We start from the raw sequence: 21,109 nt of genomic DNA, 5'->3' as shown, positions 1-21,109 counted from the left end.
AAGAATGCTTTTTAAATGTGCCACCAAGGAGTGGACACAAATACATTCAAGCCAAAGTATCATAAATGTTGTTTATTTACTTATTCAAGTTTTTATGTTGTCTGGAAATGAGTGAAGTTGTGTAAATGAAGGTTTACATCAGAACATTGCACAATGTTAGCTCCACCCCTCTCTATCTCCTAATCTGATCCTCTCCTGTGTAGTACATTGTCCTGTGGACTTCTGTCACTGTCACCCTGCAGCCTATAGAGTGGTACGGCCAGACCTAATACTGCTGGTGTTAGGTTCTGGTGGGTGTCATGGCTACCACGGGGCTGTTTGGCTTCCTGTCACTGGGTCTCTGGGATCTCTGTCAGTGGGCTGCCTGGTTTTGCTTCTTCTTCATTCTGTACAAAGCCTCTAAGCTGTATGTGAGATCGAGAGAGCTGAACAAAGCCTTCAGTGCTTTCCCAGGTCCCAAACGTCACTGGCTGTACGGCAATGCTCATGAGGTAAGAGTCAGCTGCTGTAAGAGAACTCTCTTTCCACAGATGTTAAAGTCCAGATCCCCCAAAAATGCATCTCCTTAGTTTCAAAGTTGTAACTAACTTTTTTAGATCATAAGGCCTCGCTGACACTTCAGTGTTCGGCCAAAATAATAAAACCACATGCCTAATACTGTGCAGGTCCCCTTATGTCACCATAACTGGTCTGACCAGTCTAGGCATGGCCTCCACAAGACCTCTGTAAATGTCCAGAGGTGTCTAGCATCATGGTGTTAGCAGCAGATACTGTGAGTGGTTTACAAGGTCCTAAATTACACTGGCTTTACAGCACGGGACAAAGATAACTGCCCTCACTGTAGCAGTTCTTTATATTATATAAAGCTCAATGTTAACCTCAGGAATCCTGTGGCTTAGCATGACTCAAGCCTTTTACACACGACACCCTAAATTGTTCTCAGCCCAAGCATCTGGTTATGGCCATCTCTGTCAAGAATCTAGTTTGCGCACAGCAGCTCCCAATCCCTCCCTTCCAGCCTGCCTGCTCCGTGCCCCTCCCCCCCCCCCCCCTGTGTGCCACGTTGTCAGCCTTCCAACAACCTCCATAGCAACAGAACGCCTCGCTAGCCTGGAGGCCAACCGTGTGTCTATACAGTATTGGGCCCCAAACCATCACCTGAGTTTGGGTCCGTTGAGTTTACATAGAGCATTCAGTAAATAAACCATTCAAATAGGTTTGGGCCATTGGCCAAGTTCCTCAGTGGAACGGTGAAAAAAAAATCATCATGTCCACCAAGACTCCAACAGGCAAACTCACTTACGGCGAACGAGAGTTAGCAAACCCAAGTGAGTGTTATAAAGGCTAGACTGTAAGCAGCTGGTGCAGTGTAAGGTAGCCCCAGGTGTGTCTAATGTTTGTATGGTGGGTGTATACTGTATGTTTCATATTACAGGACTCAGGATATAAAGTTCACCCCAAATTTAGTCTCATTGATAATATTAAAGTGGCATCATTAGTACAGATGTCCTGTGAACACCACACCCTAAAGAGCATCCGAAGTCCAATACAATTGGTATTGCATAATAACTAACAGTAAATAACTACATCACTGGTTCAAATCCCAGCCAGGGATAACTACATCACCGGTTCAAATCCCAGCCAGGGCACTATCTGCACAGAGTTTGTATGTTCTCCCTTTGTTTGTATGGGTTTCCACCAGGCACTCCAGTTATGTTAGGAATTAGATGGTGAGCTCCTCTGAGGGACAGTTAGTGACAAGATTATGCATTCTGTACAGTGCTGAGGAAGGTATTGTCACTAACTAAATACTAATTATAAATATATGTGGCCATGCTCAGATGTCCATGTAGGGGACAGACACCACCTCGCTGCCTATGCCAGGTGCATGGGAGCAGCTGATGTACCTTCTCTCAGCTTCCTGTGGGCCTGGTGGTCACCATGCACTATGCCATGGCGGTCCAAACTGACAAATGTCCCATTACTCCCTGGCTGAGAGTTGGTTATTTTATCACCTTGTATACCTCAATTTCAGTCAGATTGTGGCAGGAAAATTAACCGTTGCCACGTCTAAGTTTTGACCAGTCCAATGTCTTGTCTCGCCCTTCTCATCCCCAAGTGTGATTAAAAAAAAAAAAGTTTCCATCTTTACTAATGATCTTTTGACTAAGGCCATTCTTATGAGGCCCTATTATTATTTGTTGTATTTATAAAGCAACAACATATTATGCAGCACTAGACAATAAATAGGGATACATACAATGTAAACAAGGGGTGACAGACAGATAGGCAGCACACGGTTATACAACACAGCATAAGGTTATACACGCAAACAGGGCAAAAGATACACAATCAAGAAATTTAACAGAGACCCAGCAATTCAAGTTCAAGTTAGTCTATGGTAAGGGTGTCATTTCTGGGGTTGTAAGATTAAGAAGGGCATGCTAAGTGTGGGAGACCATGCCAAAGGCTTACAATCTAAAGGGGAGGGACACAAAAGGTGGGGCCAAGCCCGGCCGTAGACTTTTTGCCGCCTGAGGCAATCTTTAAAGAAATCGAAGCCGCCCCCCACCCGTGGGTGTAAGGGGCCGCCGAGCTGGAGGGCATAGCGGGCAAGAAGGGGGTATTGGGCCTAGCGGCGGGGAGGTGGGGTCGGACCCCCCCTCCCTCGCCTGGGTCCCCCGTCCTCCGCTCCCCTCCAGCTTAAAAAAGTTACGTTGCTGCAGCTATTGTAAGAGGCACGGGCGGGGATCACTCACCTTTTCCGCGTTCCAGCGTGTGCTCCACTGACGTCACTTCCTGTAACGCCATCCACTCACAATACAGTGGGCGGCGTAGCAGGAAGTGACGTCAGTGGAGTGCACGCAGGAACGAGAAAGAGGTGAGTGATCCCCGCCCGTGCCTCTTACAAATAGAGATGGGAAGTTCGGATCTTTTCAATGATTTGGATGATTCGAATCGGATCATTGAAAAGATCCGGATCTTTGATCCGAATCTCGGATCATTTTACTAGGGAAGCACTCGGGGGTGAAATGACTAGCAGGACAGGACTTTCCCTGCGGTGGACAGAGAAGGGGAGGGGGGTGGACACACAGAGAAGGGGAGATGGTGGACAGAGAAGGGAGGAGGGACGAGCAGAGAGCAGAAATGTTGGTTTGCACACAATACCCACATGGCGCAGTCATATGCTTTAGATATATTTCACCTATATGTTCATCTGTATACTTTGAATGCAAACGTCGCCCAGTGAAAGAAAGCATTCCCCAAAGCATTCCCAGAAGTGAAGTGCAGCTCTTTAGAGCAGTGCAGGAGGATCATATTGCACAGCAATCACAGTGCCTGCCCTTCTAGCCCAGTTGTCTACAAAGTTACTGAGCAAAAAGTTTCCAATTTGTTTACTGTGCACAACTACGGAACAGACAGCCTATAATGAGCAGCACATTATAGCCAGTATGTGTGCTCTACACATATCTGGCAGTGGCACCGATATCCCCTCTCTCTGATCTACCTGTCCCTGCAAGGCTGGCTCCCCTCCAACAGAGCGATCCATCTCTGCTCTGCTTCCAGGACCCCGCTGCCCGCTGAGAGGGGGGCGTGCCACTCCTGGCCCCGCCCCCCTTTGCGATCCGAATCACTCATTTTGATGATTCGGATGATTCGACTCACAAAAGAGATTCGGATCAAAGATCCGAATCGTCCATGATCCGGACAACACTACTTACACTAGCTGCAGCAACATAACTTTATTATAGCTGGAGGGGAGCGGAGGACGGGGGACCCAGGCGAGGGGGGGGCCGACCCCCCCCCCCCCCCCCCCGCCGCTATGCCCATTACCCCCTTCCTGCCCGCTATCCCCTCCAGCTCGGACAGCCCCCCACACCCACGGACGGGCGGGCGCCGCCCCCCCAGAGGTAACGCCTGAGGCAAAAGTTTCACCCCGCCTCATGGGCGGGCCGGCCCAGGGTAGGGCTGCTCGGCCGAGAGAGTTAATGATAGATGGTAGATGAAGGGTAGGCCATTTTAAAAAGGTGTGTTTTGAGGGCTTGCTTGAAGGTGTTGAAGGAAGGGGTGAGTCTGTGGGGGGATGGGAGGGAGTTCCACAGGGTGGGGGCACCTCTTGAAAAGTCCTGTAGTTGTAGGCATGCAAGGTAGTGATTAATGCGTGGGGTGGTAAGGCGGAGATCATTGGAGGATCGGAGGGGGTGGACAGGCATAGATCTGTGGATGAGCTCAGAGATGTAGGATGGGCAGGTCTTGTGCACAGATTTAAAGTAGGCCCTCATTTTTTACCCATTTTTGTTTGACTCGATGTGTGTATCAAACTAAACATTTAATTAAGAAACTGTAGTATGTGGCCTGCATAACAGAATCCTTTCCCGTGTTATTTGTCTTTCAGTACGTCGGAGATGGGAGCGACTTTCATGTTACAATGCGCTATGCGGAGCAGTATCCCTACGCCTACCCGCTGTGGCTGGGAAACTTCTTAGCAATGCTTACCGTGTGTCACCCAGACTATGCCAAGGCCATCCTCTCCAGGCAGGGTAAGAGATGGGATCACTAGCTGTTATGCATATATGTCTCCACCCCCTTCTCCCTATTGGCTTATGCCAATGGTGTCCACCACTCACTCCCACTTCCAACCCCGCCTTTCTTCTCCCCCCGCATAAGGAGCTCTTGCCTGACCTGTGCAATCTTATGTAAGTAGGCCATAAACCTTACAATATTAATCACACTAAAAGTTCCATTCTTCTTAGTTCCATGTAATATGAGAACTTTCCTAAGTCATCTTTTTAAAGTATTCTCAATCTGTCTGCCCTTGTGTTACACAGCTGTAAAGGAGCATTTACAAATGCAATTACTGCCCCCGCGAGGATCGAGACTCAATCCCTTGGGCGACAGGTCAGGGGCGAGTGTTGTACAGACATGTCACTAGCCTGCAGGCTTGCAACATGTTATGTTTTTATGGAGTAGGGCAGAGAGATAACGGCACAGCAAAGTGAGTAGTGAGTCTGGATCTCTTGCATCAGGGGTATCGGGAGCAGATGTACACACAGCCACCTCAGACAAGAACCAGCTAGTGTGTGTACAAGGCTTAAAGCTAATCTGTAGTAAAAAAAAAAAAAAAAGAGTCAGATACGTTCCCTAACTACACCTAACCTTTGCTGATAATCATCTTCTGACAAATACAATAGGCCCTTGCCGATACTCACCTTCTGACAAATACAAATAGACAACATTAATATTGCGCTTTTCTCCTGGTGGACTCAAAGTGCCAGAGCTGCAGCCACTAGGGTGCGCTATATGCAGTAGACAGTAGCAGTGTTAGGGAGTCTTGCCCAAGGTCTCCTCACTGAATAGGTGCTGGTTTACTGAACAGGAAGAGCTGAGATTCAACCCCTAGTCTCCTGTATCAGAGGCAGAGCCCTTAACGTGTACCAGAGACATCCTAAAAGAAAGATTTGATACTTACCTGGGGCTGCCTCCAGGCCCATAAGCACCGCTGAGTCCCTTGCCTTCCTCCCGAGTGCCTCTGTTCAGCTGCAATCAGCCCTGGTAACTGGCAAAGTCGCGACAGTCAGGGTCTTCTGCGCATGCGTGGACCTCTGTGCATCCCCAAAAGACTCTGATTGATGCGACTTAGATACCCAAATGTTCTCCCCTCCCCGCAGATGCACCCTTCTCCCCATATAGCCAGATGTGTCCCCTTCACTGCAGAGGAGAGCATCTGTCATTGCTGGAACATCACAACTGGTTAGTCTGCTGCTGCTATCAATGCTCTGCTTGAACTCTGCAGTGGGAGGGAGAGACAGGGGAGGGGGGGGGGGGGGCACCTTGGGCAGCTAGTGAGCCTCCTCACACACTTGTCTCCTGTAGGCACAAGCCTACAGTGCCTATAGGTAAATCTGTCCCTAAAACAAGGCAGTGCTGCCTAGCATGACAGGATGGAACCAGCCTGTCAGAATGATTATGGTCATGCCTTCCCTTCTAGGGTCATAATGGAGAGGATCTAGCCACCCTTCCCCATCCTTCCCATTCTATACCTTCCACTCCAGTTTATAAATGTTTGTTCCAGCCAATTAAATAGCAGATTTTGATTATACTGCCTAACTGTTAACCTGGCAGGTTTGGTTTAAAGGAAATGTAATGAATGCATTTTTTCCCTTGCAGACCCCAAGGACAGTTTTGGATATTATTTCATCACTCCGTGGATCGGTATGTTACAAGACATAGACAAGAAGGGGACGAGGAACAGTTTGTTAATGATTAGTACTATTCCAAGCATCTATAGAAGTGATTATTACCAGCATATGACCAACAGAGAGCTAATACTGCTTTGGAGGGAGGGCTCCTCGGGACCCCTCTGGCCCAAGGGCCCCGATGCGGTTGCAACCTCTGCACCCCCTATTGCTACGCCACTGCCTGTAGATGTTTTGCATCTTATGTTTCTTATGTGACTTTTTAAAGAAAAAAAAAACAAGAACATGATCTGTAAAATAAGAATTAATAATGGAAGAAGACATCTCCTGGGAGAAACCTCAGGAGAAAGGTTAATTGACTATAGGTAAAGTGGAGATAAATCATGAGTTAAAACAAACCTGGAGCAACAAGAACTGATGAGAGAATGAATTGCATGCATAGTACAGATAAGGAATAGAACAATAGTGGCAAAGAAAAGCGTCTCATATTTTTTTTTCAGTTACACAGCTTTTATTTTTTGTAACATTGCATCATACTGTCGCAGTTGAAATTTTAAAACCACACTCTGGCTTTTAAAACAGCAGGGACAGCCATACTATTCCAGGAAAAATTTTTTTTTAAAGTAAATACTTGTTCTACTCACATAACATATGTATTGTACTGTCCATTTTTTTTTATTTCAGTGATTTTTATATAGTAAATAAAGAGAAACTGCAGTGTCCTATCTAGCTTGCTTTGTAAACACATAAGAGCATGGCAGAGATCATATTTCATCAGCTTCTCCCTTCTCAGCCTCATATCACACTGAACTGCCCTCAGCCAATCAATGAGGAGCAGGAATGTGGGAGGAAAGATGACAAGCTTCCTTCTTGTCAGCGTTGTACCAAATAGAGCCAGTCTGACTTACAGTAGATGAGATGTATTACAGCAGAAACATTTCTGAATAGATTGGAGGGCTTGCAATGCAGGGTAAGGTTGCAGGATGCATAATAAACACAGAGCAGTGGGTAAATGGCATTTGATTTTGTGAATGACAATCCCGCTTTAAGCTATAAAACAAAGCAGAAATAATGTCCCTTTGAACTCTCCTGCAGTAAAACATTATCTCAAGCTGTCTCTCACCATTTCTGGGCTGATGAAGTGCTTCAGAAAACAGGACTGTATTTTCCACAAGTTGATTTTGAAGTTTTGCACAAATAGCTGCTGAAGGTTTTTAACTCTTCTTGTGCTTGAAAACAATATGAGATTATTTTCTTTGCTGCTAATGTTCTATTTCTTAGCTATACTACACATACGATTCATTATCTCAAAAGTTTATTTAGCTTCAGGTTTGCTTTAAGTGAGTTAAGGAGAGATAAATTGTGAGCTAATTCAGCAGAAAATCTTTGTGAATCAGCTCAAAGAAGGTGAGCAAGCTGCCTATATCACAGAGCCAAGCCATGTTACCATTCACCTTGCTGCAATCTTAATAACTTAAATTAAATCTAAAATTCACCAGGAGGGGATGGACAACCTAATGTAACCGTCTCGGGACCACGGAAGTGAGAATCTACGTTGCAGCTGTAGCTCTCTAGTTCTCATGCTGTGTAGATTCTACGGCGCAGCTTTCTGCATTCCCAAGCTGACCGATGTTCACTGCGGCTGATATGACAGCTGAATTTCCTCCTATCGGTAAGGTGTCAGTTTCATTTGCTCCTTACCAGGTAATCACTGTGAACCAATCACAGTGATCGCTGAACGGCCCCACGAAATAAAGGCTCTGGTCCTTAACCCATTAGCAACTTCAATAGTTATCTCGTTTGAGATAAGTGCACTGCTTTTAACTCAGCAGAACTTGTTGTGCTGTAAATTCTTGGAATGCTTTGATCTCTCTCTAATAGCAGAAAACATAGAAACTGAAAGCAGAAGTCCTCTGTTATTGTCTCACACTGCCCCCTAGTGACAAGTGGACATCAATACACATTACAGCAGTTCTAATTAGAAGCAGGGAAATGTAACAAATAAGAAATAAAAAAAATGTGGTAAAATAAATTGGCCTGGAGCACTTGCAAGCCTCTAAATAAATTGGCCGCTAAAGGGTTAAGGGGCCAGATAGAGCCTTGCTGTCCAAAATGAGGTAATAGCAGAGTCTGTGCAAACCCGGGAACTACACACAGCAATCTGCTCATTACAGTCACTGGGAGACAGAAGAATCTGTTGGGTGATTAGTCTGGAGTAGAGACAACCTATGCAAATGTTTTTTTCTCCAGCTAACAGTGATAACCGTGTTTGTGTCACTCAGGTAAGGGGCTGCTGGTGTTGTCGGGTCCGAAGTGGTTCCAGCACCGCCGGCTGCTGACTCCGGGGTTCCACTACGATGTCCTGAAGCCATATGTCAAGCTGATGTCTGACTGCGCTAACGTCATGCTGGTAATTACAGCGATAGGTACTGATTATGGCAGCTAATGGTTCATTAAGTCTATTCACACTCCAGGATCTCCAGGAGTTACTCCCGACTTTTGTCATGTAATTACACTGCAGCATGACTACCATTGAATAGGATCGATATTGGAAAGTCGGGAAACGTTGCAGTAATTGTATTGCCAGATGGTTTACTGACTGGCCAATATTGATCATATTAACTTACAACCTTCCGATTTCCTTTTCCTGATCAGATACTAATATCCTTGATGATTGGCAGTAAAAGTTTACAGCATATTTTTTTCTCAGCTTCCTTAAAAAAAGATTGTTGGCAAACATTATTGCTAAAGAGCCTTGTAGAAATTGTGATCAATTGCTTTACGTTACAAATGTCCACAGAATAAAAGGACTATTTTGTTGCATCTAGGATTTTCATCTAGGCTATTTAGTTATGCAGCCCTCTGGCCTAGAGCTCTTTTCTAGTAAACAAACATTCCACAGTGATGCACCTACCAGCAGTAAAGGCGTCGGCCACCATCCTCATTGACCTCGCTGCTCCAGTGCTGGGACCCTTTGAACATGCTTGACAAGTCTTGTTTTTGTTCACACAATTTTCCGATTTCTGGGTTTTCCAAAGCACTTAAACAGTTAGGAAACTCAAAAACAGCTTGAGATACGGTTTTACTGCAGGAAAGTTCAAGGGGTCATTATTTCTGCTTTGTTTTATAGCTTAAAAGACAGAGAGTGCTTTTAACCACTTGAGGACTGAGGTGTTAAACCCCCCTAGTGACCAGGCCATTTTTACTTAATTGGGCCACTGCAGCTTTAAGGCCAAGCTGCAGGGCCGCACAACACAGCACACAAGTGATTCCCCCACTTTTCCCCCAGCAACAGAACTCTCTGTTGGTGGGGTCTGATCGCTCCCCTTATGTTTATTTTTTTTTTTATCTAAATATTTTCATTATAATTTTTTTAATAAAAAAACATATTTCTTTACATGGTTTCCCTCCTTCCCTCCATCCCCCAGTCAGCCAATTACTGCGATCAGCTGTGATAGGCTTCGGCCTATCACCGCCGATCGCTTCTGTGTCACCCAGGGGGACAGCCGTGTCATACGGCTGTCCCCAGTACAGCGCTGCGCTGTACTACCCTATTAGATGGCAGTTTTGCCGTCTAATTGCTGCTCGGAGACTGAAGGCGGGGCGGAGCTCCACCCCCAAGCAGGAGATGCGCGCGCAATGTGCGCACGATCTCCTGCTAGCCCCATAAACGGCCGTTCACGCCAATGGGCGTGGAGCGGTCCTGGGGCTGCCGCACTGCTCACGCCAATTGGCGTGGAGCAGTCGGCAGGGGGTTAAAGGGAATCTGTGGTGAAAATAAACTTATGAGATAATGATTTGTATGCGTAGTACAGCTAAGAAATAGAACATTAGTAGCAAAAGTTCAGAAATAGAACATCAGTTTCAAACGAGAGACTCTCATATTGTTTACAGTACAGGAAGAGTTAAGAAACTTCAGTTATTATCTATGCGAAAGAGCCTCTCTGAGCTCTCCGACTAATTTAGTGAGAGAGCAGTGCTATTTTCTAAAGCACTTCTCTTGACTTTCTTGTTTTTTTTAACCTATTTTGGTTCCTGGACGTAGAATCTACGTCCAGGAACCATGTGCGCTACCGCGCGCTCCCGCGACCGCGGTTTGTTAGCCAGGCAATCAGTGAATCGGGCTATGGTGCCCGATCACTGATTGCTCTCCCCCGCTGAAAAAGCGACAGCTTCTCTCGGAAGCTGTGCTTTTTCTGGCTGTCACCTCCCCCATGCGTCGCTCTAAGCGTGTGTTACGCTTAGAGTGACGTCATGTAAACAAACTCATGGCCGCCATCTTGTGGCCAAAAAGTAATACTACAACTGAAAGTAAAAAAAAATAAAAATGAACACACATTTACATTATAAATCTATTGTTTACCTCCCACCCTCTCAAAACTACCCAAATAAAATGTTTACTATAAAAAAAAAAAACCATTACAATAAAAAAAAACATGTAAATATTTACCTAAGGGTCTAAACTTTTTAAATATCAATGTAAAGAAGAAATATTTCTATATTTTTTTTATTTTAAACTTGTAAATAGTGATAAGATGCAAAATGGAAAAAATGCACCTTTATATCCAAATAAAATATTGTCGCCATACATTGTGATAGGGACATAATTTTAACGGTGGAATAACCGGGACATATGGGCAAATACAATACGTGAGTTTTAATTATGGAGGCATGTATTATTTTAAAACTATAATGGCTGAAAACTGAGAAATAATGAATTTTTCCATTTTTTTCTTATTCTTCCTGTTAAAATGCATTTACAGTAAAGTGGCTCTTAGCAAAATGTACCCCCCAAAGAAAGCCTAATTGGTGGCGGAAAAAACAAGATATAGATCAGTTCATTGTGATAAGTAGTGATAAAGTTATAGGCTAATGAATGGGAGGTGAACATTTCTCACGTGAAAACGACGGAACGCGAATGGGTTAAAGAGAACCCAAGGCGGATTTATGAAATCTTAATAAGACACAGAGGCATGTCCTGTGCACAATGACATACCTCTGTGTCTTTCTGCTTCAGGTTTGTGTTAAGCTCTGTGTAATGGCTGCCCTGGCAGTTGGGCAGTTCATCACAATGGAGACATAAGCCAGCAAATAGTGCAAGCAGTGTTTACTGACGTATGGTGCAACTTTATACTGTACATGTGAAAAACACACCTGCAGTAATGACCTGAACACAACAAAAGACAAAACTAACTACCATATACAACATATGCAATATACATACAACAATGTACAGGCCCCCACAGGCCTATTAGATAGCCACTTCCAGTTCACAAAGGAATAGTCCAAAACGCCACAGTGAGCGGGAAGGTTTGTGCCATTGTGTGAAATAGTTTGCATTTTTATGTCTGTCTTTCTGTGTGTTCCCTGCTTACTTAGACTGATATCCTTATTTCAGGATAAATGGGAGCGACTGGTTCCAGAGAAGAATCCTGTAGAGCTCTTCCATCACGTCAGCCTGATGACGCTGGACACCATCATGAAATGTGCCTTCAGCTATCAGAGCAACTGCCAGACGGACAGGTCAGTAATGGAGGATTCTGGGACTGGTGGATAGGAAGCAGAGAGCCAGGGAGGTCCTCTCTTTCACTTTGTATGGACAATGACACATATGTGTCAAGGGGCTCTGTGCCTGCTCCTCATAAGAGGTGATCAAGAGGGTATGGAGAGCACACATCAATATTAGTCTGAGCAAGCAGTGAAGGCCTGAGAGGGAGTGTGTGTGTGGGGAGGGGTACTCTAGCATCTCTGCCTTGGGCGTTGAATGACATTGTCACGACTGTAAAGGTATACACTCAGGGCCGGATTTGTGGGCTGGCCACAAAGGCCTGCTCCTTGGGCGCTGGGGAGCCTGGGGCGGTGTTGTGGCATGTCCTGGTATTCCTTCCTTACTCGAGTTGCCTTCCCACCAGCCTCCACACACTGTTCTGTGATGGATGTCATACACAGCGAGTCTCCCTCTGCACTGTTGGGCCCATAGGCTGTCTCTTACATCTTATGACTTGCTAAGCTGCTAATAGAGAAGGGAAAATGTTATGTAATGAGCAACACTACTTGAACAGTACCTAAAGCAAGAAGGTGCAATGCAATCAGTTTATTGTGTTCTTTATCTGCTTCTGCTTCTCTCCTCAGTGAAAATGCCTACATCAAGGCAGTGTATGACCTCAGCTACCTGGTGGATTACAGATTTACCTGTATCCCCTACCACAGTGACCTCATTTTCCACCTGAGTCCTCATGGATTCCGCTTCAGAAGAGCTCTAAGGACAGCCCATCAGCACACAGGTCAGTCAGATACAAACCACAATACACACCTTACTATGTACGACACTAATCAGCAAAAATATTGTGTAGGGGTCCCTTGTGCCACCAAAACAGCTCTGACCCAGGGGCGTAACTAGAGGAGAGAAGCCCGTGTAATCGCAGGGGGGCCCAGAGCACTGGGGACCCCCAACTACTAACCTTTCCTTCCAATACAGGGGACTGTACTTCAGATCAGGTGTTTTTGCTGCTACACTTGCTATGGCTGTGAAGATTATGATGGCAACATTTGTTTTATGACCTTTGTGAGATGGGCCCCAAGGCTGTAAAGGGCACCAAGGGGAGGCAAGGGAAGGGGTGTAAACATTGGGGGTAGACCATCAAAGGTTCACTGGGGGGGCACCATGAATTGCAGTTCTGCAACTGCTCTGACCCATTGCCGGCATGGACTCCACAAGGCCTCTGAAGGTGTCACATTGTAGACAAATGTAAGATCTGAGCTCAAATAGACATTTTGCTACCTTCATCTTTGCCTTATTTCTGTTGGCAGTATCAACAGAATGACTTTCAACTGCAGTTCAGTAAAGCAACCACAAGATGTCACTGTCTGTAGAATGATGTGAGGATCTTTATGGTATTGTGATTTCTTGTATTCTTTCTATGTTCCTCTCTGTTCTAAGTAAGCTGCATTACCTGATGGTTGTGTATGATATATCTCTGCATGTTTTTCTTCAGTAAAGAGTTCTAACTTGTTATACTGGGTGCCTATCTCCGTGTACAGACCACTCTGCTCCATCACTTTCCCTCCTTTCTTGTTCCTACCTTTTTTCTTTGATGGGAAGAGGGGGTAACAGTAAATTCGGGCGCCTGAGGCAAGTGGACAAATCGGGCGCCGCCATTCACTCCCATAATAAATATCGTTTAATGGGCGCCCGACAGGAAAAAAGGGCGCCGGAGAAAAATAACGTTTTATAAGCGGCGCCCGGAGACTTTTACTGTTTTATAACTGCTTCTCATGATTACACATTATTTTATGATTTATAATTTTTTAAACATTATTTTTAAACGAAAAACAGTACAATCTTTTTTAAAACATTATTTTTAAACGAAAAACAGCACAATATTTTTTTCACACGTTATTAATGCTTATCACAGGGGGGTCTTAGGTTTAGGCACCAACAGGGGGGTCTTAGGTTTAGGCACCAACAGGGGGGTCTTAGGTTTAGGCACCAACAGGGGGGTCTTAGGTTTAGGCACCAACAGGGGGGTCTTAGGTTTAGGCACCAACAGGGGGGTCTTAGGTTTAGGCACCAACAGGGGGGTCTTAGGTTTAGGCACCAACAGGGGGGTCTTAGGTTTAGGCACCACCAGGGGAGTCTTAGGTTTAGGCACCATCAGGGGAGTCTTAGGTTTAGGCACCACCAGGGGGGTCTTAGGTTTAGGCACCAACACGGGGGTCTAGGGGTTAGGGGTAGGTACAGGGAGGGTTACTTACTATTTTTTTTAAACGTTATTATACGTTTCACTTTTTAAACGGAAGATTAACGTTTTTCACAATTGCCAATTTCATGCACATTATTTAATGATTTATAACTTTATAAAACATTATTTTTAAACGAAATATAGTACATTATATTTTTAAACGTTATCCATGTTTATCGTTTAAAACCCCGCGCCCTTTTTTCCCAGCGCCCCTTTTTAACGTACGCGGAAGAGGGAGCCAAGACTGAAGCTCTATAAACCAGCCTCAAAGAATTTACGTGATACTCAGGCTTTTGCTTTGCCCTCTTCTCGGTGTCGCAGGATATTGCCCAACCCCACCCAACCCCCCTTCCCCTGCTCCAATATACTTTACTTAAAGGGACCTTAAAGAGACTCTGCAACAAAAAATTAATCCTGTTTTCTACCATCCTACAAGTTCCGAAACCTATTCAAATGTGCTCTGGCTTACTGCAGCACTTTCTACTATCACCATCTCTGTAATAAATCAGCTTATCTTTCCCCTGTCGGACTTGTCGCCCTGTGTCTGGAAGGCTGCCAACTCTTCAGTGTTGATCTGCTATGCACGCCCCCTACCAGGCCCCCTCTATGCACACTGTGTGTGTGTGTGTGTGTGTGTTATTTACACTAGCCAGCTTTTCTCTGCTGTCTTATCTTTTACAAGCTGGATAAATCCTCTGTTGTGAAAGGAGTCACATGCTGAGGAATTACAGACACAGGCAGAGCTGTCTGCAGGAAGAAACAATCAGAGCTGCAGGGAGAAAGAAACACACAAATGATCTCTTGAAAAAAGAAGAAAAGGAAAGCTGTATACAGCCTGCCTGTGCATGGATGTATTTTCTATGTGTGGACATATTGCACATCAACCTACTTCCTGTTTTGGTGGCCATTTTGTTTGTTTATAAACAAACTTTTAAAAACAATTTTTGACTACTTTTAATGCAGCGAGGAGCCGCAAAATTGTGACAGAGGGTAATAGGAGATGTCCCCTAACGCAATGGTATGTTTACTTTTGTGCGATTTTAACAATACAGATTCTCTTTAACTGAAAATAATTACAAGAGTTTAATTTACTTGGGGCTTTGGACAACCCCCTCTGTAGCCGTCCTGTGCCCATGGCGTGCTGAACTGATCCTCCATTTCCATGCCACGGGTTAGTTTTGTTTCTTACTGCACCTGGCCACGGGCATCCTCGTACGTGTTCACGTTGGCTAATGCATCCAGTGCAGGTACAGTAAGAGGATCTCTCTTACTGCACCTGCACAGGGCGCGTTCACCGGCATGAATGCATACGAGGATGGCGCAGGCGCAGTGGACCGCCACGGCAGGGGAACAGAGGATCCGTTCGGCACAGAACGGCTGCGAGGGCTTGTCCAAGCCCCAGGTAAGCGAAACTTTTGTAATTATTTTCAGTTAAGGTTCCCTTTAAGCTATCGAGACTCTAGCAGCCTTGCTATGTTATAATCCATAAACCGTGACCAAGGATTGAACTTCATGCCAATCAGTAGCTGATACCCCTTTTCTCATGAGAAATCTTTACCTTTTCTCAAACGGATCATCAGGGGGCTCTGTGTGGCTGATATTGTGTTAAAACCCCTTCCACAGTGTGATGTCATGACCATGGTGCTGACATCACACTGCGGGAGCCTTGTTGCATTGCGGGAAAAATAACAGCTGTTTCCAACTGCCAAAAAAAGCAAGCAGCATCTCCTTCCACTGACATTACATGCTAGCAGTAAAATGTCACCGTGTGATACATGTCAGAATGTAAATCAGGGAGTGGAAAGATTTTACAATGGCCAAACACTGACTAAATCATTTATACATAATTATTGTAAAAATAAAGCACGTGTGTTCATTACGTTATTTTCACTAAAGTTCCTCTTTAAATGTGAAGTGGTCAGCTACATACATAAAATATGTTTTGCTTGCCAACAAAGTCACATTCCAGCCACAAACAATTCTAAATCCGACACACTGACTATAAACCTCACTATGGAAACAAAACTTTGTTCCACCAGTCATACGACTTTCAGTGGCTACACAATAAAATGCCCTACCTAGGTATACCTTATATGCTGCTAACTACCCCAAACTATTTACAGAGATTCAATTACTACTGGAAAGCTGGAAGAATGATTGCATCTCATGGTTGGATAAAACAGTAGCTGTAAAGATGACAGTTCTACCCAAGATGCTTCATCACATGGGTGTAACAATCACCCCTGCGACCCCTGCTATCCCAGGGGGGGCCAGAGGCTTTGGGGGGCCCACCTCCTCCCTCTCCCCAACCGCAAGTGCAGCCAATTAGCAAAAAAGCCTCCCCGTTCGCTCACAAAAACCGTCCCCACCACCTCCTCCCGCCATGCAGAGTAGCGAGTAGGGGAAGCATCTGTAATTTTCTCCTGCTTCCAGACACTGCTGCACAGCAGAACACTCACTGCTGGCATTCCCCGGCTCCCAGCGATCATGTGACCCACATGGGGTTCAGGGACCAAGGTTGCCCCATGCTAACTTTTTTGCAGGGGGGCTTTATTAAGTCTAATTATGCCCCTGCTTCATCACTTTAGATTACTACTTCTCCATGTCCCAGACAGTAGCACAGCTAGAGATTATGGGGTCCTATAGCAAAACTTTGATTTTGCCATTAGATATAGGCACTCTTGAGCAGTGCCACCTGGTGAAATGGTGACATTTTCATGCAATCCACACTGTATATAGTCAATCGACACTAAGACAAAGTCAAAGGCTGGAGTAGCACATGAAAGTTAAAGAGACTCTGTAACAACATTTTCAGCCTTATTTCTTCTATCCTATAAGTTCCTATACCTGTTGTAATGTGGTCTGGACTACTGCAGCCTTTTCTAGTTGCACTGTCTCTGTAATATATCTAATCTTCTTTTCTTTGTCAAGCTTTGTCGACCCAGGGAGGAATGGTCTGCCTCTGTTGTAATGAATACAAGTTATGCACGCCCCCTGCAGGCCCTGTACCCGAGCTCGGTACAAAATGAGATACTTACCTAAAGAGAAGGAAGCCTTAGGATCCTATTGAGGCCTCCGTCGGTGCTCTGATTCCCCCCCATCAAGGAAAATCTTATTTTGATCTCAAGCTTCGGCACGAAATCACTTCAATAGTAAATACATCAAGTACCACCTGGGCCCCCTCTCCCCCAGAGCCCCATAGCAGCTGCTATGGCTGCAATGGCAATTGCTACACCCCTCCCAGACAAGGCCTTAAGATGTGTAAGCAAGCTTTATTTGTCCCCCATCAAGACTGCGGGTGACACTGTTGGGAACAGAGCACATAAAGATGTGGCTTTCAGCTACAGCCGGGTAACACGTGCTGTCCCTATGGGGAGGAGGAGGGACAAAGATGCACTGCATTATAGAGCAGTTTTCAGCAGGGTAAGGAGAGGGACATTGCCCATGGCTATCACTGTTGCTTGGTGATCTGACCTACTGGATCATTAAAGCAACAACATTTTTTTGCAAATAAACTTCCTCATAAGGGCGGTTCATAACGGAGTGTGCCAATGTGGGGGGCAGGGGGTTAAGGTAAGACTCACTACTTTCCTATAGGGGTGCTGCTCCTCTGCCCCCAGCCCGTAAGTGATGCACCATGGTCTTCAGAGCAGCCACACTGAGCCGCATTTCCATTTGTGTCATGTGTGCGCACGCGCCACAATGCATGCCGGGAGATCATGTAGTCCATGGATGCGAGTACTGTACTTATGACCACAGACTACATCTCCTGGCATTCCTGCTCTCAGAAGCCATTTGCTGCTAGGAAAGTTTTTTATAGTTGGAATTTCTTATCAGTGAGGGTCACATTGTACTCACTTCCTGTATGAGTCAGCCACTTGCATACCTGATATTTAACTCTTTCAGGCAGAGAAAGAAAAAAAGGAACACAGCATAGTTATTTGTGTGCTAGGCACTGTACATACCCATGTCTATGTCATCCTGTCACATGTCACCTCAGGTATCCTTTAAGGTCTAAAATCATTCAGAAGATTGATTAATGTTGGTTCTTTCCTAATTTTCCTTCTCCATCTCCCCTTTCCCAAGCCTTTTTCCATATATATCTGCCTTTACGAAAGGAAAAAGTAGACACAGCAAACCTGAATTGAAAATTAAAATCAAAAATAAACATACACAGGTCATACTTACCTCCTGTGTAGTCTACTCATCAATCTCTTGCTCCTCTCCTGCGTCCTGTTTGTCCACTGTGATCAATGGAATTCTCCGTCCTCCATTTTAAAGATGGCCATTACCCCATAACAGCTTTCTGGTCAGCACACTGTTAAACTGTAATGTAACCCGCTTGAGCCTTAGGGAAACATGGACATTACCTTGCACATTCAGTTGTAACTGACAGCTGCTGATATATAACTGTCAGCAACTGGTATATTTCAGTTCTGACAAAATATTGTCAGAACTGGAAGGGATCACTGTAAGAAGAAAATTATGAGCCTCTGAGAGGAACTGACGGTGAGGTTAGTAGGTAATATTCATTTGCAGCTACGTCATGTGTTTATTTTAAATAATTTTACTCACTTCAGGTTCCCTTTAAGGTCTAAAATCATTCAGAAGATTGGCCGTTAATGTTGGTTCTTTCCTAATTTTCCTTCTCCATCTCTCTTTTCCCAATTCTTCCTCCATATATATCTACCTTTACGAAAGGGAAAAGTAGACACAGTTACAGCAGACCTGAAATAAAGTCAAAATAACCATACACACATCTTACTTACCTCCAGTGTAGTCTACTCCTCAATCTCTTTCTCCTCTCCTGCATCCTATTTGTCCACTGTGATCAATGGAATTCTGCGTCCTCCATTTTGAAAATGGCCTTTACCCCATAACAGCTTCCTGGTCAGCACACTGTTAAACTTTAATATGGCCCACTTGCACCATAAGAAAACATGGACATGACCTTGCTTATCAGTTGTCCTTTCAGTTATAACTGACAGCAATTTATATATAACTGACAGCAACTGATATACAGTATTTCAATTCTAACAAATCATTGTAAGAAGAAAATGGTAAGCTTCTGAGAGGATCTGACGGCGAGGTTAGGATGTAATGCTCATTTGCAGGTACATTGTGTTTATTTTAAATAATTTTACTTACTTTAACCTGAATAAAGCGGTTGTGACAGGTTGGTCCTCTTCATGTTGTTGTTGGCTTTCCTATCTGCTAACCCCAGATGATGACCTGGAACTACTCACCCGTAGAAAATTCAAGCTAAGCCGGTATCTTGCCTGTTTCAAGAGAATGTTGACGGCTTTCACGTAATGTTTATCTTCTCTGTTATAAACACCCAATAAAAAAATCTGAAGCTAAAACATAACAATTTTGAAATATCTTTAAAGCCAGTACAGTAGCAAAAGGACATTTTCTGTGCCCGTTTTTTTGCATGCATTTTCTGCACACCATTGGCCCATATGCAATTACTGTATTTTTCGGCGTATAAAACACACTGTTTCTCCTTGAAAAAGTCCCTGGGTTTTATATGCTGATCAGCAGAAGAGGGGACAGAGGCACAGTGAAGAATAGGTCTGTGATTGCTGCGGGAGCCATGGATAAGGTGAACCAAGCTGCTGATTCTGATAGTTATACACGGGGGGGGGGGGGGGGGGGGGGGAAGAGGATACATGGGAGGAGAGAAGCAGAGGACAAACGAGGGGGAGCGGAGTACAATTGGAGGACCGAAGGGGACACACTGGAGACAGAAGGGCACACATGGGGACAGACGGGAACGCATTAGACACCGAAGGGGACATCAGTACCCCTATACCCATTTCACTTGGGGGGGGGGAGCAGGCATCTGGGAGATCCGAATGCCACCATTAACCCCCCCAGGGCATCGGCAGCCCCCACCTCCTCCTGGGCACGGAAGGTGGGGAAGAGCCCCTTGTCCATGGATTGGACAAGAGCTCTGGGGGTGAAGGGGAGGCTTGGCTGACCCTCTCCTCCAGGGCCCCTCCCCTCCATACCATGGAACATGCGGGCTGGTATATCTCAGGGTGCAGAGCCCCACGCAGTTGAGGCTCCGCATTCTGGCTATCCGAGCCTGCATGGGTGACAAGGGGTTAAAGTGGCTTGGTAATGGGGACCATGCTGTCCGTTTTCATTAAATGTATACAGTGTATATTCAGAACTTGGAACAAAGTGCCATTTTACAGTTTAAAAACCATTTTTTCCAATGAAACTCTAAAATCGATTTTCTCAAAAACCACACGGTCTTTTCACAAACGTACTTGGCAAACGTGGTGACGATAGCACATATGGGAGCTTTGCTATGAACAGCGGAAATCGGCGTCATTTACTCCGATAGAAAATGCCTTCAGAACACGAAAATTGGAACACGGAATCCGGTATTTGCCTGCCGAACTCCGAATGTCGATGAAGTCGGAATTCGGCTGTTCCGATCAACCCTAGTTGCCAATTAAAACACATGTTGATTTGTTTCCTGACAGATAAAGTCATTACAGAGAGGAAGGAATCCCTGAAGGAAGAAACTGAGCTGGAGAAGATCAGTCAGAAGAGGCACCTGGATTTTCTTGATATTCTTCTCTTTGCCACGGTACTTTATGGTGACATTTTATTGATTTATATTGCTAGTATATCTGTATACACACATTGTGACATGACGGTCATATAAACAACCTCAGGTATAAAAATTCTCATTCTTCTGACCTGGAATTTCATAGCAATAGGCAGGACATGCCTGGAGGACCTGACAACCGCTCCTTCATGCCACTAGCACTGTATGCCTTCATTGCAAAATCCAGAAAGAAGTTATTTCATGGTTGGAGTCCACAGTGGGTTGGAGTTGGCCACAGTTCTCTGGCTATATGGGTGATGGTAACTCCAATGTCCACTCATTTTCCCCCACTGTTCAGTTTTGGGTTTAGTAAGGCTTTAAAGTCTACCTGAGATGAAAATTATTAAAACATTTATACTTACCTGGGGCTTCCAGTGGCGTAGCTAGGAATTATGGGGCCCCATAGCAAAACTTTCATGAGGCCCTCAGATGTAGGCAATCTTAAGCAATGCCACCTACGCCTACCCTATGGATGTGAGCTAAAGAGAAACCGTGACCAAGAATTGAACTTCATCCCAGTCAGTAGCTAAAACCCCTTTTTACAT

General features: G+C 45.0%; 1 protein-coding gene across 5 annotated transcripts in view; it reads left to right on the top strand.

Moving 5' to 3' along the window:
- LOC137520767 (cytochrome P450 4B1-like) overlaps positions 1-21,109 on the top strand; it is a 121,972-nt gene that overhangs the window by 81,727 nt on the left and 19,136 nt on the right. For 4 of the 5 annotated variants that reach the window (XM_068239105.1, XM_068239106.1, XM_068239107.1 and 1 more), the window contains 6 exons: positions 4,397-4,541; positions 6,169-6,213; positions 8,480-8,607; positions 11,596-11,720; positions 12,330-12,481; positions 20,437-20,543. In XM_068239105.1, coding sequence (XP_068095206.1) covers positions 4,430-4,541; positions 6,169-6,213; positions 8,480-8,607; positions 11,596-11,720; positions 12,330-12,481; positions 20,437-20,543 — 669 coding nt within the window. In that variant the 5' untranslated portion in view covers positions 4,397-4,429. Of the gene's footprint in view, positions 1-210; positions 492-4,396; positions 4,542-6,168; positions 6,214-8,479; positions 8,608-11,595; positions 11,721-12,329; positions 12,482-20,436; positions 20,544-21,109 lie in introns of those variants that run through there. The other variant, XM_068239103.1, reaches the window with a different exon arrangement.

Source organism: Hyperolius riggenbachi, chromosome 6, assembly GCF_040937935.1.
Source record: "Hyperolius riggenbachi isolate aHypRig1 chromosome 6, aHypRig1.pri, whole genome shotgun sequence".
NCBI lineage: Eukaryota > Metazoa > Chordata > Amphibia > Anura > Hyperoliidae > Hyperolius > Hyperolius riggenbachi.
The sequence above is the reverse complement of the archived record's forward strand: the minus strand, read 5'-3'. Positions and strand labels throughout refer to the sequence as shown.